General features: G+C 39.3%; 2 protein-coding genes across 5 annotated transcripts in view; both read left to right on the top strand.

Moving 5' to 3' along the window:
* Positions 1-6,803, top strand: part of LOC120426459 (RING finger protein unkempt-like) — a 31,535-nt gene extending 24,732 nt beyond the window's left edge. For 3 of the 4 annotated variants that reach the window (XM_039591221.2, XM_039591222.2, XM_039591223.2), the window contains 2 exons: positions 575-730; positions 797-6,803. In XM_039591221.2, the coding sequence (XP_039447155.1) occupies positions 575-730; positions 797-991 (351 nt within the window). In that variant the 3' untranslated portion in view covers positions 992-6,803. The remainder of the gene's footprint in view (positions 1-574; positions 731-796) is intronic. The other variant, XR_008212040.1, reaches the window with a different exon arrangement.
* Positions 6,804-7,858: 1,055 nt separating this feature from the next.
* On the top strand, positions 7,859-24,112 carry LOC120426472 (sushi, von Willebrand factor type A, EGF and pentraxin domain-containing protein 1-like). Its single transcript, XM_039591235.2, has 9 exons — positions 7,859-8,287; positions 13,664-14,247; positions 17,392-18,307; positions 18,370-18,633; positions 18,688-19,973; positions 20,035-20,179; positions 20,247-22,157; positions 22,219-23,688; positions 23,748-24,112. The coding sequence occupies exons 2-9, from the start codon at positions 13,690-13,692 to the stop codon at positions 23,906-23,908; spliced, it is 6,711 nt and encodes a 2,236-aa protein (XP_039447169.1). The 5' UTR covers positions 7,859-8,287; positions 13,664-13,689; the 3' UTR covers positions 23,909-24,112.
* The last annotated feature ends 614 nt before the right edge of the window (positions 24,113-24,726 follow it).

Below are 24,726 nucleotides of genomic sequence, written 5' to 3'. Positions count from 1 at the left end.
CCCACCTACAGCTTGAGGCCCAACCGGATGTCCATCGTTTGCAAGCAAAAGTCAAACAAGCTGTCAAAACACTAGCTATCCAATTTTGGGTAAAATATGCGCTTTAGTGACAAAAGAAGCCGTTCCAGCTTCTGGCAAGGCAGTAGAGAAACAAAAACAACGACGATTTCATGTTTCTGGAGCAACATTTGAAAAGGGCGGTACGACATTGCGCTTACGGCCTTTGATTACACGCGATTAAATGGGACGAAAGGCCCTAAGAGCAATGTCGTACCGCCCCTTTCAAATGTTGCTCCAGGTTTGTACAGAAATTCAACGCCTTGTCTCCTTAAGAAATAGAAGGTAGAATTTTACACTTATGAAAAACGAAACGACCGACACTACCGGGTGGTGTTAGATGGGCTCCCGCCGTTGGACAGAGATGTGGAGATGTCGATGTTGGTTGTTTTAACCGGAGATAAAATCGTCATTCATGAATTGTACATTCTTCTTTGGGTGTAGGGAGCCGCAAAATTTCACATTTTTTACAGCAGAAACAAACTTTGTAATTGTAAAATCTTCCCCTTTCTTGCAGACCGTGATAGCCGAACAGCAGCGCGACGAGGCCCTGTCACACGTGAAGGCGCTCAAGGAAAAGATGGAACACATGAGCATCACCGGCAACAGCACGGCCAACTTCCGAACGACAGACTTTAGGGGAATGCCGCTGCAAAAGTTGAAGAACATCCAGGTGGGTTGCTTTTGGGTTAGATTGTATTCATTCAAGCGAAACTGACTGAACTAATCTTCTCTCTAGGCCAAGCTGCGCGCCGAAATCGAGGAGGTCGAAAAGGTCCTGTACCTGGAGACCGCCACCAAGTGTATGAAGTGCGAGGAGAACAATCGAAGCGTGACGCTCGTGCCGTGCAATCACTACGTGCTGTGCGACTCGTGCGCGGTAACTCAGCGCGAGTGCCCCTATTGCCAGACGCCGGTCACGTCGCAGGCGTAAACCCCACCCCCACAATCGCGTCTCAATAGCTGAGACATCATTTGATCGACTTCCAAGCAACCGATCAACTGATTGAAACTGTCTGTATTTCCTGCTTTTTTTTTTTAGGAGGAGTCACGTCCTCGTTCGAACTATACCCTGTACTCTGTAATTAGTTTTTGCGTGAATTCTTGCAAAAAGTGATATTTTCGTACCGACAAGTAACAAACTGACGAAAGTGAACAAAAATTCACTATAAACACAAATCCACACAACGCAAAGCAAAAGCCCATTGAACTGATGATTCGCAGAAAAGGGAGAAAACGCGAACGTTAAGTAGATTTTTTTTGTAATTTTTACACAACCTGACATTTGCTTTGCTTGATTTCCCGTTTAGAATCGAATCGCGTTTCTATCTCTAGGGAAAACATAGAACTTTACACAAACAAAAAATGACAGGGACGATCGAATTGCTTTGTTTCCTTTTGCACGCGTTTAGTGCACGTTAACTTATTTTCCTTAATTTTTATACAAAAGAATAAGAAATAATTTGGGGAAGTCAGAAGAAGCATAAAACCCGCTTAGATGACTAGCTTTTATTTTCCAATTAGTAAGCAATCTGATTTGTACAACGCGATCGAAAGTGCGCGCGCAACAAAACCCGTTCGTATTAGTTTTCAGAAATGAAATTGCATTTGCTCTTTATACTTTGTAATAGGAAATAAAATACAAAATACAAATCAATACAAACTATGATTACGAACAGGATGTGTGAACTAGGAATGTAGGAAAACAAATAATAAACAAGAGACGATTTATAAATAAAAATGATATATAAATATTTATAATTTATTTTTGCTATCTAATTTAACAAATCTTTAGGGTAATCCAATTTGTTTTTGTTTATTGCCTGTAGCCACTTTTTTATATGAAAAACAAAAAAAAAGAGAAATTTTTTGCTTGTGCGCGAGTCGCACACGGCCATCAAACTTGTGAGGCAATGCAAAAGCAAGAAAGAAAGAGAAGTGAAATGAACGCGACGCAACACGTTAGAAAAAATTGCATATTCCTTATTATTCTCTTAATGTAAAACAAAACAAATCTTAAAACAAAACTATATTATTATATACGGCAGATCAATTGAATATTATTACTCTCATAATCCTATTTGAAGAGATAGGTAGCGAACTAAATGAATAATAAATAAAATACACGAGAAAGAAGAATGGCCGAAAGCGCAGAACAAAACATACACAAAAACTGTGAAATGTAGCATTATAGAGAGAGATGGGGGAGAAACTACGCGGAAGAAAATCGAGTGTTGTTAACCCTTTTCTTGCAAAGTGTTGTTAGGATGAAGAACAAGATTGATTTTATAATGATAACCATCACAGATACAAAGAAAACAAACATATTAACTCTTTGGTTTTATTTTACTCCTCTTCCTTGGTTTCCTTTTTTTTTCTCTTTCTGATGTCTTTGTTGGTCGATCTCTACACGTCGCTTTTATTAGAAAAAAAAACTACCTTTCATTTAACTAGTCAACACTCGCAACATGTGTTATTCGTAACAGTCGAATAAACTTGGTCATATTTGGCTCATTCTATTAGATATCTTTCTTTCGACTCCTGATTTTGAGTAACAATGTATGAGTTTCAACGGCTATTATTTTTAACTAGATACCACATTTATGTAAAATTCTCGATTTCAGTCGATTTTGAAACTGTTTGCGAATGCTCCAATTTCCATTCAGTCGGGGCTGTAGTTATGACGTGTTATGAGTTTCCTGGTCGCCTTTTTTCAGTCCTTATCATCGACGTGCAAGATGATGCTTTGATCCGTCAAGCCCAGGCCTCGTGTTTGGTTTTTGATCTTTTGGTTGAGGAAGCCAGTTCCGGTTTCGTCACTCGGCTTGGCCAGGGTTTGCAGAGAGTATTTTTCAGTGTTCATCTTGGATCATGGACCATTGGTTTCAGTTGAAAGCAGAAGATAAACGTTTTGTGTTTTTCAGTATTCCACTCTTGGCAGGATTTTTCAAAGATTTTGCAAGGTTTGACGACGTTATGTCAGCGAGGCAAAAGCATCTTTCTCTGTCTGATGAAATTGCACATTTAAAATAAACAGTTTTTTCAGTCTGCACTTTGCTGACTGTTTCTGTCAAATAAAAACAATCAATCAATCAATCAAAGCAATTTGTATTTTTTTTCTTAGCGTTATGATGTGAAACTGATAGAAAACTGTCAGCTTACTGAGATCAAAGTAGTCCTAACGAGCACGATTTCGACCGACCATTTGAATTCACACAGCCGCCAAAAAACAAGGCCTAATGAGTTGCTTTGAGTTACATTTAAAAAAAATTGTTTTGGTTTTTTTTTCGTTTAATTCCCAAGTTTCGCACCTTTTTTACTAAAACACTGAACCGAGCATATTCCTGCAATGTTACAAACTCGCCGTGAAACTACATCTCTCAAGCAAACAAACAATAGATAGCCCACGTTTCGACGATAGTAGTATGTTGATAGCAAACAAAGAACCGAGATCCCATCAAGATTTTCTACATAGATAAAAACAAAACAATAAATCAACAAAACGCTAACAATTCCCTCGAAGAACAGTAGCAAACACACACAGATTCCTATCAAGTCAGCGAATAAGTAGAAGGTACTAAACAAATCGTAGCCCGTTTTACACAGTCACAATGAAGGAAGAATAGGAAGAAGAAATAATGAGCAGCAGACGCCGAGGGCAATCTCAGCAGCGGAGACAGCGGCAGCCACCTAACACTACACATATATTTTCGATAAATATTTACGGAAAAGTATATTCTTCTAACGTCCCCTTTGAAAATCGTACAGCGTCGTTGATTGATACGATACTTTCAATAGTGAAGAGAGCTCTTAGGCTTAAAATAGACGGGCCCCTCGAACAATTTTAAGCTACCTTTGATAGGAGAAGTTTCAAAAAGTATCGTTGTCTGTTTGAACCAATAGGGGAAATATACCATTTCTCAGCCTATTTCTATTATCGGCCTATCAGCACTTTGATCATGAATTACAGCTTTCATAAAGTGTTTTTGACTGTTCCAAGGTAATAAATAGCTCAAACAAAAGTGAGCTAGCAACTCTCCAGTGTTGATATATCTGGAAATGTTTGCAAAACAGCAAAAGTGATGAAAATTGGTCGAACGGCTTAGACTGATTTATATGGGTATATTTCCCCTAGTACATAGTACACGAGACTTTGCCGAATCAAAATTTGATATTATTTTCAAGCTGACGGTAAAATTGGGTCTGTATATGATTTAATGCCTAATTTTACCATCCTGATCACCTGCTTAAAGTTCTCACGTATCCATATTAGGCTGTAACAAAATGAGCCCAAATCCCAAATATGAGCTTGATTGGTTGCGACAGGGCCTAGCGCGTTGTCCTTTTGAAGCTGAAATGAAATTCAACCCGTAAAATCGGTGTAATAGTAATATAAATTCTGTAACCTTCAAAATAGTTGACAAATCACAAACACAAACTATGAGCTGGTGAGGTTTTTGAAAGATTCCAAAATCGTTAAGTGGCTCAAAATTGGCAAAAACCGAAATGCAACGATTTAAGGTTTAAATCTCATTTAAACTTCATAGTTGAATCGCCAGGTCCTATAGTAACCAATCTAGCTAATTTTTGGGATTCGGGCATAGTACATCTAGCGGATCATGCCCTGAAATGCTCGCATTATTAACCCGTTTTGTTACATCCTAATCCATATGGTTTCCCGTTTGAATTGCTTCCCTCGTCACCCATCGTAGTAGGCATTATTTACAATAAAAATTAAATAAAACATTGTACCCACCGCACGTGTCAAAGGTTGGTGACGATCTCCCAATTTTCTCAAAATCAACAGCTCGAAAAAAACAACGTGAATTTGCCAAATTAACATGAAATCAGTTGATATTTCAGTTTAACAAAATATTGCGCCGCTCAAATTTTGGTCTAACCGGTAACAACACATCCAGAACGAGGGAAGATTCATTGCGTAGAGTAAACAACTTTTTCCATGATACAACAATTAAATAATGCATTGTTCTATTTTTTCAGCATTCCTCGTTTTGTTTTAATTTATTTCTGAAAACTAAAGGCTTTTTCAAATATCTCAAACTTGCATTTTTTTTATCTGTATATTCGGCGGTAGCTAAAACAATTTCCAAAATGAATTCAAAATGAATTATGTTTTCTACTCGAATATATTTTTGACACAATGCGACTGTAATTACAAATACTTCAATGAACGCTATCATAACGTACACGTTACACTTTTATGTTTATCTCGATTACCAATCCATTAATTATTTTGTTTTGTACATTTTTCTCGTGAAATGATACAAATAATATCTTAAAAATCGTCAATCTAGAAATTTTCTTACGCTTCACTTTTAAAGTACCCTGTTAGACATTTTTCTTGCTTTTATTCGGTCTCTTTTTTCATAGTTTAAACCCATAAAAATCTCATATAATTAATTTGTTTTGCTTTACTTTTTTATTGCTTCATAGGTAGGAAGTTTAACAAATTATTTTCAAACTAAAATTCTATAAAAACAGACGATCGAAATCTGATGAAAAAATATTTATAGTGATATTAACAAAACAGAATCAATGATTGATATAATTATAAAAGTTTTAAAATGTGGAATGGAAAAAATAAATATTGTGAAGCTATATACATATATATTTATAATTTGTATATAAATAAGAGACAAACAAATTACTAGGAAACTAAACAATTCAAAAAAGCACAGTGCGGTGCGAAACAACAGATTTTTATGAATGACAATGAAAAGAGCAGAGCAGGGGAGGGATGATTAAATTGATAAAGCAACAATTAATGCATGTAGCCACAGCAGTTTGTGAGAGCAATAGTTATTCGATCCAGCGGTAACAAACCCCGAACCCCGTTAGAAATTTTGGAAAGCGTCAACAACTGCAAACACGAAAATCAATAACAAATTGTTAGTATGGCGATGAAAGAGAAAAGGAAAAAAAAACAAGAAAACACGCAAAAACAGAACATGAAAAAGTGCGGTTGATCAAAAGAAGGAAGTTCGAAAATTGATGATAATATATTTTATAGATTATGGTAACAAATTATTAAAAAGATGACGATAAAATGAAATAAAAACGCAGAGGACAAGAATCCAGTGATTGAATATAAACAAATGATTCAAAATATTATAAATGCAAGAAAGCACTATATTATATATGTGAATGAAAGGAAGAAAATTAGAATATACCAGATAATACAAAATAGAATATTATTATTGAAATATAAACACTATTAGGATTTCCAATTTAAACAATGAACGCTATGTTTAGAATAACAAAATACATAAAATAACTAAAATCGTGAATGAGCAAATAAACAATAATTCATTAAAACATCTCTATGTGCATCAAATACCAACAAAATTAAATGAAGAAAATAGGTTTATATTTGTTTCAAACATGCTTCTTTTTACAGTTGAATGAGTTTAAAGGGATTTTCAGCGATATGGTTTAAATTCAAACAATTAAACAATCACTTTTTTATGTCAGCATCCTTATTTGTGGGAATTTTTTTGTTTGCGAAAAATGTACTTTTAACTTACAAACATTTCAGCAGTCAATTTCTGTTCTCGTTATTCAATGTTGGCGCAAAAGAAAGAAAAAACAAGTCTTACAGAATAAAATATCGAAATCGAAACATAAAAAAGTAGCTATGATCAATAATAAAATGTAGAGCAGAATATTTAATAAAAAAAAAAACAGCAAAATGTGATTAGTTCTAGTTAGTAGCGAAACAAAAGAAAGGAAGAAAGAAATAAAACTGAAACAGCATCAGCGTTATGCTTTGCGTTTTGTATCGTTGAAACACATTGGCATTTTGATGAATTAGATGGTACCCGTCGTTTGCACAATTTTTGTTGTTGAGGAGGTGTGGTTGTTATCGCACATTGTGTTCTTTTTTGGTATTTTTAGTTCTGAATTTGAAATTGTGATATGATTTAAAATGATACCTGGTTTTGGCGCAACACAGAATGTAAATATTTTAATTTATGTTTTCAAAGGGTAATCGGCATCAACCGTTGAAATTTCATCATTATAATTAATCTTCTCATGAACTTACATTTGGTACCAATTTAAAGGAGAAAAAAGTTTATACGACGGTGATACCTCATGATTATTTTTCGACTCAACTAGCACTCGATAAAATTGTATTGAAATTTATTTCCAAAAAAAAAGTGAAACAAATTGTAAGAAGTCAGCAACAAACACGTGTATGAGATGGAAGAAGAGCTAGAAATCTTAGGACAGAAATTTCTATAATGAAAATGAATGGTACAAAGTATTGCAGAGCGAGAGAAATTGTGTAGCATCAGCGAGTTAAGCGCAAGTTTCGTGATTAAAACCAACCAAACCACACCACCTTCACAGAGCAAAGAGTAACAATCACGAGTGCACGGAACCCTGCAAAGTTTCATAATCCAAAAAAGGAGGGGCAGGCAGGATCAACGAGTGAAGTAGAAGGAAAGTGACAAAGAAAATGTAACAACGTACTAAATATGTATTTGCTTATTACATTGATTTATATTATTGTAATTCTTTAAAAGCAAGCAGAAAATCGTATATATTAATAGAAACATAAACAAATGAAAATATTTGGTTTATTTTTTTCTTACAGAAAATATCACTTCATTAAAATATATTTAGAAAAAAAAACAAAAATATGCTATTAAAGCAACTCCCACTTTCTGGAACACCCTAGCATAAAAAAGGGCAAAACGTGATACGCCACCCGTTTGTTCTTTGCCGTTCAAGCAGGCCAGTCTCAGCATAACCAGACAACATTAAAATCTCAATCAGTACTCGGCCGACCGTTGAGCGGGAAACATTCAATCCAAGTGCTCTCCTCTTCTAAGCGTTTCAGTGTTACAGTAGAGTATACTAGGAATGTTACTCTATAGAAAACGGAAGCTAACACAAACTTCTTATCAGTGCGTCGCCTCTCTGCTGTAGTGAATAGACGGAAGTTTTTCTTAGTGAATGGAATGTGTGAATGAGCGTTTGCGGAAACATTTGAGTGAAATTTGTTGTTTTCGCAGCATTTAGTGAATATCGAATAGACTTCAAAACATTATTTTGAAGCATTAATTGGACCTAGTTCTGAACGTTTCAAATGCGCGACGGTTTGGCCACAGCAAAGTGCTTTTTGAAGATAATTACTTATGCAGATGTAACAATCACAACTGACATCATTTTGTAGGAGAAGGAGTCGAAATTCACACCGAAAGTTGTAAGTATTCTTGCTTAAGCCAACGACAAAACGACATGAATATTAAAAGGCGTTACTAATATTTGAATTCTGTTAAAAACTAGCGCAATCTATTGCCATTCTGCTAATCCATTTCCGAATATGAAGCATTATTGTGCTGTCTGTAACAGCTGTCCCTATTCGAACTGTAGTTTCGATGCGGCCCAAATAATAATAAAAAAATTACGTTTATTTATGTGTAGTACTCAAACTGTGCGTATTTTTTAAATAGTAATTTCAATGCTCTGATTATGCGATAAGTATGCAGGGTTGTTAGTCATGAGTTCGGAAACAAAAGATGCCCCGAGGATCAAACCTTCGTGGTTCTAATTTTAACGTTTTACCACAGAGTAGCAGAGTAAAAATCTTTTCTTTGGACTGTACTCTTTGGGTTATTATGTGGGGTTTTCCCTGCAAAATCGCCCAAAAAACGGGGCAACCACGAATCAGCTGAAATAAGTTCAAATAGCATTCCCCTGAGTTTGGAATCATTTTTTTTTAACAATTTCGCTGTGAAACTGTCAACTTCTCCTGTAATTCGTGAGAAACGAAACGGACTACTTTTCTCTGCTGAAAAGTAGTACTTTCTGTACTATTTTTGGTGCTGAAAAGTTGAACTTTTTTACGATTCGTGCTGAAAAAAATTCTTTTGCCACATGACAAATCTTTTTTCTATGGAGCGTGGACAATCGCTTTGGATAATCGAGTCTGGACTGTGCCGAAAAAAGTTTTATGTCGCTATTTTTTTTATCGGCTGATCTTAATTTTTTCAAAACTTATGAATTTAGGCTTAGTGATTTTTCACGCTCGAAAATAGCAAATTTCACGGGGACCTCAATTTCAAAACACCGAATTTCTCGCAAATTTCGCGGAACGTGAAAAATGTTAAAATAATTCTGAAAATCTTATGTTTAAATCACAGAAACTACTTTTTATGCTTCATTATATATTATTCTTCAATAAACTGACTAAAATAGTTTAAATTTTCTTCAACATTTAGACCATTCAAAATAATGTTTAAGGTTTTCATCTCTCTTTTAAAAAAAAAACTAAATTTAAAATCCATAGGCAAAAATATTATAAATTGTTACGAAATCGAAAGTTTTATTCAAAATAAGAACAGAAAACAAAAAAAATGTATTTTTTAACTTTCAAGGGAATTATTCACACAAATAATCAAATATTTCTAAAATAAAACAGGACTCAGAAAAAAATCTGAAATGTTTTAAAAAGGTGAGTTCAAAGATTAAAAATACTCTTCATTTTATTTTAAATAAAACAAAGCTTGATTCTTTCAATTTCTTTTGAAATCATACATTTTAAATAAAATAGCAGTAAAATTTGTACTACAGCGAATTAAAATATTACTAAATTTAGTTAGTTTCTATAGAAACTGAAAATTTTAATAATTCTTCAAATGGTTCATATCAAGCTTATCAAACGAAGACTAATAAAATTTACTTAAATAGTCTTTATGGTTAAAATATTTATTATGAAGCAATTTGAAAAAAAAAAATATTTGAGAAAATTCATAAATTTTATTCCGCGGAATCGTCAAAATTCACTAACCCCATATAAGTAATTGAACATACAATTTCACGGGATTCCGCGGAAAAAGCCAAATTTCACGAATTTCACGCTGTCCGCGAAATCGTGAAATTTCACTTACTCTACTTATGGGAGAACTGTCATTTCTATCACTCAAATCCGGTGCTCTATTAAACCAGGATATTCACTCGCTTAATTCTACAGTAGTTCATAAGATTATTTTTATTCCTTTTTGAGTTTGTTGAATTATTTTGAGAAAAATCATTACATTTTCACACAAACATAACATTTCACGGGATTTCGCGGAAAAAGCCAAATTTCGCGGATTTCACGCTGTCCGTGAAATGGTGAAATTTCACTAACCTTATGACTACACTACTTATGATACAAAATAACTGGAATGGTGTATTTTTTTAAACGCTTATACTATGGCTTGTAATTCAATTTTTTATATATTTTTTCAATAGAGATATCTACGTGCGCATGTATTGCGTGTACGTACACGAGAAGAAAGTGAGGTTAAATTTTGTCCGGCCAGCAAAATCAAATGGTGCGCTAGTGTGCGTACGCGAAACGTCATAAAGCTCTATTATCAGGTGTTGAAAAAAATTTCGCACGACACATGTCTTGAAAATGTTATAATCTGCACACCCTGAGCATTTGAATCTTTTTAAAGAATTTTGGCTTGGAGAAGAAATTTTATTTTTCTTCAATCTCTGCCAAAAAACATCAAAATAAATGATTTAAACGATGTATGAGCATTATGCAAATTATGCATGTATTTAAACTAAAATCAATCATTTTAATAATGGTTTGTGGCTTGAAACATCACAATGAGTTAGCCTCTGAGCAATTCTCCACGAAATCGGTCTTTTTCTTCAATTTTGATTTTTGTATTTTTTTATCCGGCTGAAACTTTTTTGGTGCCTTTAGTATGCCCAAAGAAGCCATTTTGAATCATTAGATGGTCCATATAATTTTCCGTACAAATTTGGCAGTTGTCCATACAAAAATGATGTATGAAAATTCAAAAATCTGTATCTTTAGAAGGAATTTTTTGATCGATTTGGTGTCTTCGGCAAAGTTGTAGGTATGGATACTAGCCTGTCCCATTTTGAGGTCATGTCGAGGAATTTCAGGTGCTCACTTCTAAAATGATAGATTATGATGTTAGGAACAATGTTTCCTTAGACAAGAAAAAATAATAAAATACTTTCTCGCACCCCATAGTCCATAGATTAAGATGCACTATCAATATTGGACCAAAATTTAAGTTTTTGGACTCTCCCAGGCGGATTTGTGTCGAAAAAATCGCATTTTTTCGAAACTTTTTTCAGAAAAAAATCTTGGATGTCTATGGCCCATTTTGAAGTGCTTCAAAAGACCTTTCGAATGCCCGTTTTACCCCACTTCCCTTTGTCGTAGAGGGCTCATATTTGGCATGAGTTCATCTCATGTATAGACAAACAAACGCTGAAAGTTTCATCCAAATCGGAGCACCTCGATACGACCTCTAGAACAAACCGAGCAATATTTACAAAAACTGCCTCTTAAACACGCAAATAACATTCCAAAAGGGTGTAGCTCCAAAACATCACTGTTTACACGAAATTTGATTTCAGATTCGGATTCACCGGCCAAAATTACTATAAAAAAGCATACCCTGACCTTTGAGACATATGCTTGCTACATCGTGTAATTAGTAGGCCTTGCTTCTGAATTCTGAGAAATTTTGAAAATTGGCATTTTTTTCCTCACTAAAACTCAAATATCTCGGCTCTGGAGTGTTGAAATTGCATTTTCTCAGAGGGAAAAATGTTCGCCATGAAATTTCCTACATGTATTGGGTTCACTGGGAAAAATAGGCTATCCTAAATTAAATGAACATTTCTGAAAAAAGTTTCGAAAAAATGCGATTTTTTCGACACAAATCCGCCTGGGAGAGTCCAAAAACTTAAATTTTGGTCCAATATTGATAGTGCATTTTAATCTATGGACAAAAACCTATCGTTTGAAGAAAATACACACCTGATTGAAACAGTTTTTGTATTGATTCCAAGCGATTTTAGAAAATTTGTTCAAAAAAGTGACTTTTTCAGTAAATCGACTAGGGGGTGCGAGAAAGTATTTTATAATTTTTTCTTGTCTAAGAAAACATTGTTCCTAACATCATAATCTATCATTTAAGAAGTGAGCACCTGAAATTCCTCGACATGGCCTCAAAATGGGACAGGCTAATGGATACGGACTACACAGGAAAAAATGGTACTCGGTAAAAAAAATTGGTGATTTTGCCTTCCTCACTGAGGTAAGGCTATAATCCTGCTCGAAAAATGAACTTTTGAAAAACAGCTCGTAGACCTATATTCATGTATACCTATCGACTCAGAATCGAAAACTGAACAAATGTCTGTGTGTGTGTGTGTGTATGTGTGTGCGTATTCCCCTTGGTGCTCAAAATTCTTGCCAAGTTTTCTCGGCACTGGCTGATGCGATTTGAGTCAAATAAGTTGCATTCGATCCGGTTTGGTGCCCCATACTGCACTATTGAATTGTTTGAAGATCCGATAAGTAGTTCAAAAGTTACGTATAAAAAAGTGTCAGAGTTGCGAATCGGATCTCACATAAATGCATGTAAACTACATCCAGACCCATCACCCGACCCATCGTTGGTTAGGTTATCAAAAGACCTTTCCAACGAGTCCAAAACATTGAAGTTCTGGCAACCCTGTCTCGAGTTATGACCACTTAAGTGGTATTTATGTACTTTTTTGAAGCCGGATCTCACTTAAATGTATGTAAACTATGTCCGGATCCATCATCCAGACCATCGTTGGATAGGTCATCAAAAGACCTTTCCAATGAGTCCAAAACATTGAAGATCAGACAACGCTCAGTCTCAAGTTATGACCGCTTAAGTGACATTTGTGTATTTTTTTTATTGAGAAACAAGCCTTACCTGACAAAGTTCGTTCTGCTTTTTGTTGACGTTTTTGGCTTTTTTGCTTATTCAGCCTCCTGTGATCAAAACTTAATTCAAACCTTTCCCATATAATCTGCAAATTTTCCGGAATCGGTTGTAACTTTTTGGCACTCACGAACTTACCATACGAACCCAACGCAAGAAAGAGCACCTCGATCGTTCCGTGTTGAATTGATTCTCGTTCGAACAAAACCGTCGAAATTTTGTATATATATAAAAGATAGATAGAATTTGTTTCCAAACCCATCATATCACCAAATGTTGGTAAAAAGTGAGGAAGGCAACAACCACATAGGTGGATTAAGTTAGTTTTTTATTTAACTTTTGATCACTAAAACTTGATTTGCAAAAAAACCCATTTTTTTTTATTTCTTGATATGTTTATGTCCTCTAAAACATATCAAGAAATGAAAAAAAAAATGCCAAAATTTCAGAAATTTTCAGGTTGTGCAAAAAATCTGATATACTGATTTTTTCAAAAAATCAAAACATTGGTCGAACAAATTTGTAAACTTCATTTTTCGATGTAAAATCAAATTTGCATTCAAAAAGTACTTTAGTCAAATTTTTATAAAGTGCACCGTTTTCAAGTTAAATCCATTTTTAGGTGACTTTATAGAAAATAGTCGCAGTTTTTCATTTTTTTTAAATAAGTGCATGTTTGAGGTGTGCATATTTTCTGGCTGTGTGTCGAATTAGGTGCAAAATTTGCAACATAATTATCCGCTATTATTCGTAACAACCCTGACAATATTTTATTCTTTTTTTAAATCCAAACCAACTTCCACATTCTCACTCTCCCCATTTTTCTTCGTCTATGTAAACAGCATCGCTATCACCACAAATTCCAGCCATGGGCCCGACGCCACTCTGTCTGCTAGTGGCGATTACGGCGTTACTCAGCAGCACGTGGCCGGCCGGCTTGGCGACTGCGCAATCAACAAGCGACGAACCCACTTTTAAAACAACAACGCTCAACGCGGGAACCTCCGAGGACTATCAAGAGTACGATGACGATTCGGCGGCGCCAGCACCACAAGACCTGCCCCCTCCTGGCTTATCAGTAATGAGTCACATTACCCTCGACGAAGACCCAAAGTTCAAGACGAGTGGAGCTGCAGACGAAGCCGCCGCCGCCGTCAGTGCGAGCAACGAAATTCTGCGCTCGGAGAACTCTGTTATCAAGGTCAAGGTTGATCGGCTGAGCGGATCGTTCAAGAAGAGTGTGGAGAAGATCAAAACGAAAAACAAACGGGTGGACATTGTGTTCCTGATCGACGCTAGCTCGAGCGTGGGCCGGCAGAACTTTGCGAGTGAGATCAAATTTGTGAAGAAGCTGCTGTCGGATTTTAACGTTAGCTACAACTACACAAGGGTTGCGGTGGTTACGTTTAGCTCGCAGAAAAAAATTGTAAGTGAATTAAAAAAACTACAAAAATCTACCTACAATTGCAGTAAAATAAGTGCAAATTTAGTAAACTCAAACGCCGATGATTTGACATCAACTGTTGTCAAACGAACGGAGTCGATTTTTACTTTGACACCCTTTTTATACGGAGTTCACACACACTATTAAACGTTTGTTTTCATAGTGTGTGTGAGCGCCATGTAAAAAGTGACAGTTCATCACTTTTAGTATGACTTTGACCGACCAACGAGGTAAAAAGTGTCAAACGAAAAAGTGACCAACCAGCTGGGGTTGAGTGTAGAGAGTTATCTAAGGCCGATGTCACGCACACTAGCACATCATTTGTTTTGCTGGCGGGTACAAAATTTAACCTTAATCTTTTTCGTATACGTATACGCAATACATGCGCACGTAGATAACTCTAGTGGCAGTGTAATAGAGTTATCTTCGTGGGCATGTATTGCCTGTGCGGACACGAAGGGTTTTTAGGTTAAAATTTGTACCCACCAGCAAAAACAAATGGTATGCTAGTGTGCGTGAGCTCAGGCTCAGATAACTCTATAGAGTTATCTACGTGCGCATGTATTGCGTATACGTACACGGAAAAGATTGAGGTTAAATTTTGTACCTGCCAGCAAAACAAATGGTGTGCAAGTGTGCGTGAGAGCGGGCTTAGATAACTCTATAGCCCAAATGGAACCATCAATAAACCACGTGGACACTTCAGGGCAGGGTTACTAGATCTGAAGAGTAAAAAATCAGGCAAGCCACTTTTCTCAAAGTAATAAGTAATTTTTTGTTCAAAAACTGTGTATTTTAACTTTTTATACATTATAGCTTTACAAAATAAAAAAAAAATACGTCAATAAAACAATGTGAGGAAGAAATAGAAAATTATTTTTTCTAATTGGCGCTCAAAAAATCTGGCAATGCCAGATTTATCTGGCAACCTGGCACCCCTGCTTCAGGGGGGAAGGGGGGGTGGAGGGTTGTTCATGATCCATACATTTTTTTTTGTGTGGACAATTGTCCACGACGGGCGGAGGGCGGAGGGGGTATCATATTTAAGGGATTATACATGTAAATCGACAAAAACGTCAGAGGTTGATATGAGCACACATATTTTTTTAAATCTGCGTTCAGGGCATAAAAATATACAGTTTATCTGTTTACAAGACAAATATGAAGTCATTTGGTTGTATCATTGTCGAGATATAGGTACAGTCATCCCACATATTCGGAACACCCAGAAATTCGGAACACTTTAGTGATAATTTGTCAACAGCATGCCAAATGCATCTTTTCTGTCAATTGTTATTGTGCCACCAACAATTGTGGAACACCTGAATTTAACTGATATTTTCACACCATCAGACCATTCATAAAACATTACTTAGCTTGAATTTTGTTGGTGTCGGTGCGTGAAGTCATTATTTTGTATTTTGTAAAAAATATGTACTCATGGAGAGAACCAAAGTTTGTTTACATCCGTAAGGTAAAAAGTGTTCCGAATTTGTGGATTTCAAGGGTCAAAATTTTTCTTCAAAAACTTGATGTGAAAGTTACAATTTGCAGCATTCGAAAGATCGCAAGAAAAGCTTTCAGATGAAGGTAAAATCGAATCATTAAGTTCAATTATCGATTTGCTATGATTTTTTGAACATTGGCCGATCTTTAAACTGTTCCGAATATGAGGGTGCCACGATTTTGGTGAAGATTCGTTTAACAAGTGTGTGCATGACGCAGGCCGGTTTTCGAAAAGTTTATTTTAACAAAATATAACAATATTTTTTTATGTTTTTCATATTTAAAAAATCGATAGTTTTTGATTTTTGTATTTTTTGAAAAAGCAAAATTAAAAAATCGGCCTTCGTCATACACACTAGGGTGGCTCGAGATGGTCGATTTTTCAGAACAGGTTTTTTTCTGTTGCTTTTAGGCAATTAAAAAACTCCCCGAAATTTGGGAGCGATTGGTTGCATCCACACTTTGCGCATTGAATTTCAATTTTGAATGAGAATTAGTATGGAAAACCCTCCTTTTCTACATTTTGATTTCTATCATTTTTATTTTCCACTAAATTTTTCAAACCAACACAATAGCGATAAAATTGAGAAAATTTATTCCATTGCCCACGGGATATGTCTTGAGAGTCTTCACCCCAAATTTAAGCCAATGTGGTCCATCCGAACTCAAGATATCGTGGCACCCGTAAATCAACTCGATGTTTAGAGAAAAACGTTCTCACAAAAACTTTAAGGAGTGATTATTGTTTAAAAATAAAAATAAAACATTTGTAAATTTTTATGATGTTTTTGGAAAAAAATATTATATGAAGACTGACATTTTAAATGTGCTTATGACGGCATAGGAGTTGTGTTTTTGCAACAATTGAATGCTATGACAATAAATTTCAACAATTTTGAAAATGTTCACATTTTTCTTCACTTACTGGAATCAATCAGCTCAGAGTTGGAGTTATATTCAAATCTCTTGAATTTAAATTTTCTGCTGAAAATTTGAAACAAGATGCATTAATTTTCATTTCATGTTAAATTGTGTCAGGCCAATACTTAATAGAGGAACAGCATAAAATTCTATCGATCACCTAATGTTGGCACATCAGTTCTTTGACGTTTAATTATGCTTCTGAAAAGGCTTTGAACAAAAATCAAGCAATGAATACCTTAGTAGGACGTGAGTAGGTAAGTGTTTATCACCAGTTTTGCAAAATAAATGGTTAAATTAATGAGACAAATCAGATCGAATCCTTAACCTGCCAAACACAAGACAATTTCCTCTAACCAACTCTCCTGATTTTTGACTCAAAAATTAAATTTAAGTGAATTTTCTGCCAATAAATACAATTTTAAATTTCGGGTATAAATGCTATTGAATAATCTTAAGCAACCAAGCGCACCCACGTGTTTCTGGTTGGCTAAAAAAATACCCAAATCTGCGATTTTTATTTTTGACACGAAATTCATTTCTATCGATTTGAGTGTGTTCAGAGAGCCCAAATCTTTCATACATACGAAACTGAAGCGTTTACTGACATCAACTTCCATAATTGTGAGTTGTGTAGTCAACTTATTTTATGATTTACAATTTAAATTTATCTATTCAACTGACCTTTCTCCTTCACAGTTTCGCCACATTGACCAAATCTCGCAATCGGTTGAGGACAACGACAAGTGCTTGTTGCTCAACTACCAGGTCCCACGGATCGCCTTTTCCGGCGGAGGAACGTACACGTACGGCGCGCTCAAAGAAGCCGAAGAAATCTTCAAAAATGCTCGCCTGGATAGTAAAAAAATCATCTTTCTCATCACGGATGGATTTTCGAACGGGCGCGATCCGATTCCGCTGGCGGGCCGCCTCAAAAAGGACAACAACGTTGTGATTTACTCGATTGGCATTCAAAGTGGCAACTACGCCGAGTTGCATGCCATTGCCAGTGCCCCCGAGGGTGACCATTGCTACCTGTTGGACAGTTTTGACCACTTTGAGACGCTGGCGCGGAAAGCCCTGCACAGCGATTACAAAACGGGTGAGAGCATCTTTGTCAATGCAAGCCTGTGCGATGTGCTGTGCATGGACGATCAGGAATTCTTGGATGGCGAGTGTTGCGATCCCAACGCCACGTGCAGCTGTAGCACTACGGGTCACTACTCGTGCATTTGCAGGTCTGGATTTTCTGGTTCCGGTCTTCGGGGAGCCTGCCATCCGTGTCCAAATGGTACGTTCTGGAACGGTCCAAACCAGTGCACAAATTGTCCCGATGCAAACCACATCACGGTGGACGTTCCGGCGATGAACTCGAGCGCTTGCATCTGCAAAACCGGATACAAGGCCGACGAAAGTGGGCTTTGTGAGGTGATTACGTGTCCCGAGTTGACTCCCCCGGAGAATGGTTACTTCGTGAAACATCCGAGCGGGTGTGGGCAAGTGCTGCACGCGGCATGTGGGACCAGGTGTCAGTCTGGGTACCAGCTGGTCGGGGACAGCATCCGTTTGTGCCAGGAAAACGGAGAATGGTCTGGGAATGATCCGAAGTGTGTTTGTGAGTTTTGAGAGATTGGTTGAAACTTCTTAGATTGTTAACTTTTAACTTATATTTTCCAGTAAAAACATGCCCTGCTTTGAAAATACCTTATTATGGACTGGCAGTGTGCAAAAATCCGGATCTTAATTTGTTCTTCGATTACTCTCCAAGGAACAAGTCATTTCTGATGAACTACAGTGTTTCGGTGGATCGTGCCACTGAACCGATGCCGATCGATACGGACTGCACGTTCAAGTGTGGCCACGGGTTCTACCTGGTGGGATCGAACAGCAGGAACTGTTTACCACTGTCCAAGTGGGATGGATTACAAACCTCGTGCAAACGTAAGTATTTTGTGATTTGAAGAAGTCCATGCCATAGCGTCCATTTATTTCTAGAGATTCTCTGCTCTCCGCTGCCGAAAATCCCCTTCAGCCAGTACGATCCAACGGATTGTGCGGAGCAAAAGTCCGCCCACGGGTCCAACTGCACCCTGGTTTGCAACTTTGGGTTCGAGTTGAAGGGCGGACCATCCACTAAATCCTGTGCAGGCAAACGAAATGGTGTTTGGACCCAGAAGGCCAAAACTCCGCGCTGCATAGACGTGACGCCGCCACACCTAATGTGCCCGAACAATTATACGCTACCGATGCACGACGACTTCAACTACGCGATCGTGAAACGGTTGAACCGGCCGTACGTATTCGACAACGGAGGAGACAACTTTACGTTTTGGTCCAAGCCAGCGATCAAGGAGCAGGGAACCAAGCTGTACGCCGGAACTCATCTGTTCACGTACGTCGCCGTTGATTCGTTCAAGAACAAAGCCAAGTGTAACTTCAGTGTTGAGATAGTCGATAGTACAGCTCCCGTCATCGAGAACTGCTACGATCCTCCGATATTCTACCTAACGAATGCAAGCAACGATAACGAAACGTTTGTAGAATGGGACGAGCCAAGCGTTTTCGACAACTCCAACGAAAACGTAACCACGACACGAAGTGTTGACTTCGGATACCTCGAGGCCGGCAACTACAGCGTCGTCTACCGAGCGTCGGACACTTCAGGTAACGTGGCCGAATGCACGCTGAACGTCACCGTAAAGGAATCCAAATGTGACAACCTTCCGTCCCCACCAAACGGTGAAACGATCTGCGCGAAAAACGCTTCACACACGTGGTGCGAAGTGACCTGCCACTTTGAGCACAGCTTCCACGATCGGGACGACAGCTCAGTAACGCTGTTCTGCGATAACCGTAAACCATCCTGGAATACGGGCCTGCAGTCGGTTCCGGAGTGCACGGCGATCGAACGGCCCGTAGCGGTGGAGGAGGTGTTCACCATCAATCTGGGAACGGAAGTTTCTTCGCTGTGCGAGGACGCCGAAGCCAAGGACGAGGTTTCGTCCGTGTTCGAGGCAAACCTAAAGGAGCAGCTGTGCGGCGATCAAGCGGATTGCGAGATAACTACGAGCATACCGGCGTGCGACAGCGTTGATGAACCCGACGACAAGACGCGATATCAGATCGTCAAAAGAGAAGCTCCTACGGAAGGGCAAACGAAGGGTAGAAGGCAGAACAACAAGCGGGACGATCGCGCGTCCATCAAGATCAACGTGTACACAAAGCTGTCGAAAAGGCTTGGGATGTGGAAGCATGACGGGAAGAAGTCAGACAATATTAAGGTATGTTTTTGATAAATCTACCAGACAAGCTAGATTTTACTGAGATTCAATTTTGTTTCAGAGAGTTAAAGCGGAACTACAAAACATCAATAACAACGAGAAGCTGAGAAAGCGCCTTGGCGAACTCAACATGGACCTCAGCGTGTTGAAGTTGGACGAAACGATACGCTGCCCACATGGTAGTGTGGCCAAAAAGCTGACATGCGGTAAGAATAAGTTGTCGAGTTCGTATCAAGAGTTAAAAATAAAAAATATGCTTCTTTACATTTCTAGTGCAATGCCCCCGCGGTACCTACCACAACCACACCACCAACGCGTGCGTCTCCTGTCCGATGGGGACGTACAACGAGATAACCGGTCAGTCCGACTGCATCCACTGTCCGCCGTATCACTCAACGCGGAAGCCCAACAGTAAGCACTCCACCGAGTGTAAGCCCCAGTGTCCGCCCGGGACGATCGCCAAGCTGAAGCTAATGAAGAAGGAACGGGCCCAAAAGTACCACAAAAGTTTGATGCCCTTCTGCCGCCGGTGCGAACCCGGCGAGTACCAAGGCCTGTACAACCGCATCAGCTGCGACAAGTGTCCGCCGACGCACATTTCTCCGCGTGGTTCGACCTCCATTGCGGACTGCGTCCCGAAGGTTCTTCGGCCGTGTTTAGCGGATCGGAACGCGTGCGGATCGCACGGTCAATGCGTTCCGGATCCTGTCAGTGACTACCTGTACAGTTGTACCTGTGACGAGGGTTTCGCGGGTTCCCATTGTGAAAAGCAGTTGGAAATATGCGCTTCGGCACCGTGCTACAACGCTGGGACTTGTGTGGCGTTGAGCGCTACCTCGGTTCGGTGTATTTGCCAGCCTCCTTACGGTGGTTCTTACTGTGAACAATACCTGGATCCGTGCAGATCGGACATATGTCTAAACGGAGGAACTTGCGTTGAGTCTGGTGGCTATGCCGTATGTGAATGCCAGGGTCCGTACGAAGGAGATCGTTGCGAGTTGGTGAAGAACTGTTGCTCTCCGAACCCGTGTGAAAATGGAGGAATATGTTCCGTAGTTGAAGATGGTTACAGCTGCTCATGTCCACCCGGCCAGATGGGCAAGCGTTGCCACTTGAAACCTTGCGATTACGTACCCTGTCCCGAAGCAGCTATCTGCGTCAATGTTCGCCAAGCTATCACACTCGCCACTCACTTCACATGTGTTTGTCCCAAAGGGTTAAAGGGTGTCAACTGCACCGAGATAGACAATCCCTGCGATCGGAATCCTTGCAGGAACAATGGACGATGCACGCCGGTAAAGTTACGTGAGATGAACTCGAGAATCAGTGCACATAGCGACTTGGAAGGTGACGAGCTGTACACGAAGGTTCGCTGCGAGTGTGCACCCTACTTCTACGGTGCATTCTGTGAGACGTTGACAACGCCAGACTTTGTCATGTCCTTCGAAAAATCCGGAACCAACGACTACATCAAGGTAGCAGGACCCAAGCGCAACCTCACGGAGATCTCACTTTGCACGTGGATCGAGACAAAAGATGACTTCAACTACGGGACGGTAGTATCTTACGCTACTCCCAAGACCGACAACGCCTTCACCTTCACCGATTACAGCGGATTTGCTTTGTACGTATCGGGAGATCACGTGGTTACGAACGCTTACATAAACGATGGATCGTGGCACTTTGTTTGTCTCACTTGGACCAGCCACAAGGGAGTGTACGAGATCTACCTGGATGGCGAGCTGCATACGACAGGACATGATCTGAGCGCCGGTAAGGTCATTGAAGCCAACGGATTGTTCGTGATCGGACAGGAACAGGATTCTCTAGGAGGAAGCTTCAGCGAATCGGAATCATTCGTGGGGAAGTTGGCGTACTTCGATCTCTGGAGTCGATCGCTCGCCGGATACGAGGTAAAAGAACTGTACTACAGCTGTGAACCCTACCAGGGTGATCTCATCCAGTGGACTGACTTGAAGTCGAAGGTTGTGGGATCGGTGAAGGTGCACAAATCTGAATTTTGCCGTGCCTGCGAGAGAAATTTGACTCTGCAGAACGGATTCGTGAACTACTACGAAAACCGGGCGTACTTTAGCTGTGACGAGGGTTACAAGCTGCACGGACCGTCTGAAACGGTATGCTTGCGGACTTCCAAGTGGAGCGATGCCAACAGCTTTTGCAAGTGTAAGTTGTTGTTGAGAGAGGGACAATCGTCCAAGTGTATTAAACAAGCTTTTTCTTCCAGTAATCCGATGTGGTTCACTGAGCTCGATTCTCAACGGCAAGGTGATCATCTCCAAGTCAAGCTACAACGGGGTTGCGAGGTTCGTGTGCGACGACGGTTTCTATCTATTGGGAGATCAAACGACCCGCTGTACGATACACGGTAATTGGTCCAGTCCTCCGCCGGAGTGCATAAGTATAGTGAAATGTCCTGCTTTGACGGCAACCGAAGGTTCGATGCTAATCTACGCTTCGGAGCGAGGAGTTTTGAATCAGGTGTACGAGAACTACGCAGTGGGTACGCTGGTCGAGGTCAGGTGTAACGACGGGTATTATCTAGACGGCGAGAATCTACTAACATGTTTGGATACTGGAGTCTGGGATATACCGATTCCTGTCTGCATGTCAACAGAAGTTGTGTCCAGTAGCACTGAGTTGAGTCCGACAAGCGAACGAACTGGCCCAACGATCATCAAGATCAATCGTCGACCAGACGTCCGCTTTTGGAAGCAACTGAGAGATTACTTGTTCTACGGTTGTAGTCCATTAGATCCGGATAAAAAATCACCTATCTGCCAACCTTCCGACGATTCGTACAACATATTCACTGATCTAACTGCGTTCAAAGTACCGGTTTCAGAAGACTATCAGAACATGGACGCTAAGCTTCTGCAATACTTGTCGAAAACAACCAAACCAGACGCCAACTTGAACCCACGGAATCTTCTAGACTACATCCTGTACGGGACTATTGAACCTATCGACAAAGCGCTCCGACTGCCCAAGCAAATCGAAGATTCGTATCGATTTGTTATCTGCCTGTTCATTGACATAATAATGATGGATCGCGAAGTGACCTTCGATGACGAAGTGCTCCTGGACATCAACTCACGAGAAAACATCAACGACAAGATTAAGAACCTGCTCAAACACGTGGTTCAACCAATCTACGAAGCTCACCTGCGGGACCAAGAAAACACCCGCCAACAAGAACTGGAGAACCAACGGAACGCCCTAAAGAAGATTCTCGCCCTGGCCGAAGTGGAACGCATGCTGGTCCAACGATGTCGCCTGAGTGCCGTTCCGGATCCGCCCATCGACAGCCGTATCAAGTCGGTGGAAAGCACCGCCCTAGAGCTACGACCGCTGGATCTGCGCATCGAAAAGTTCCGGAAGCGCGCGGACACGCTGAACGTCGGGGATCGCGTGTGGTTCGGGTGCAACGCCGGCTTCACGATGAAGGGCACCGGATACACGGAGTGTACGCCGGAAGGCCACTGGAGTTACTTTGATAGCTTCTGCGAAGGAGTTCTGTGCGATCAGCCTCCGCTGCTGCCGGGCATGGAAATTGCGGCCAGCTCGGTGGATTCGCGGTACTATTACGACGACGAGATCGAGTTCCGCTGCTCGGAGGGGTACGTGATGCAGGGCCATCCGATAATTAAATGCTCGATCGCCGGCAAGTGGTCGCCGATAGTGGCGAGATGTACGAGTAGGTGTTCGAATGATAGAATTTTAGGATGATTTTAACATTTTTTTTTTATTTTACAGAAATTTCTTGCGGTAAACCAAAGATAAGCTCCGCTGCTAAAATAATATCGGGAAGTTCCTATCAGTTTAACGAACAGCTGAAAATTCTCTGCGCGGACAAGCGTACCGTGGAAACAGTTTGTCAAGCGAACGGAAAGTGGAGCCAGTTTGAAGAATGTTGAAAGCATGATCGATTAGATCGATTATCCATAATATTTGTAGATTACTTTTTCAAAATCAACCAATGCACTATGGGTTTCCTATGTACAAAGGACCTTTTAAAGAAGTAAGTGAGGTTTGATCTAAATGATAAAACAAAAATAACAGCGAATTTAGGTCAAATGAAAATATAAATTACATTTTGTTCAAATCACACATTGTGAACACTGAATACAGTTGAAATTGCTTCAAAAATGTTTTTTATTTCATTTCATTGTTTTTAACGGTACACATCAACCATAGCTTTTGCACCTAGATGTTTGTTGCATACTTTTTAGTATCTTTGAAACTACGGGAACGATAAGATTTTTAATTAATTCCCTAAAGTACTGTCTTCAATGTTATTTACAACAAAGTTTGACCATTTTTACAATCAGATTGTTGCAGGATTGGGTCCGTAAGTTTGAAAATTTTGGAATAAGAAGACAACAACTTCCTTGATTGCTGTGCACCAAATAAATCGAAATGGCATAATTTATGCACCATACGAATACATTCGATTAAAAAAATATCTTTAATTATTTCAAACTAAATTTGCACTTCCCTAACACAGATGTGAACTTCAAGTGCCTAGCCTGCATACAATTTTGGAGGAACACACTATAGTAGAAAAGCGATTGCTTTTACAAAACCCACCTCACCTTTCGGTATGCACAACAATGACATGCACATCACAGGATTCTTTCTTATATCGAGAGAGTGGTTGAATATGCGAAAGAAGTATTTTTTGTTGAACCGTTTGTCCTTTGTACACCAACGTTTGACCTGTTTGACCTTGTTC

Source organism: Culex pipiens, chromosome 1 (genome assembly GCF_016801865.2).
Source record: "Culex pipiens pallens isolate TS chromosome 1, TS_CPP_V2, whole genome shotgun sequence".
Classification (NCBI taxonomy): Eukaryota; Metazoa; Arthropoda; class Insecta; order Diptera; family Culicidae; genus Culex; species Culex pipiens.
Note: the sequence above shows the minus strand (reverse complement) of the source record. Positions and strands in the feature narration are given on the sequence as shown.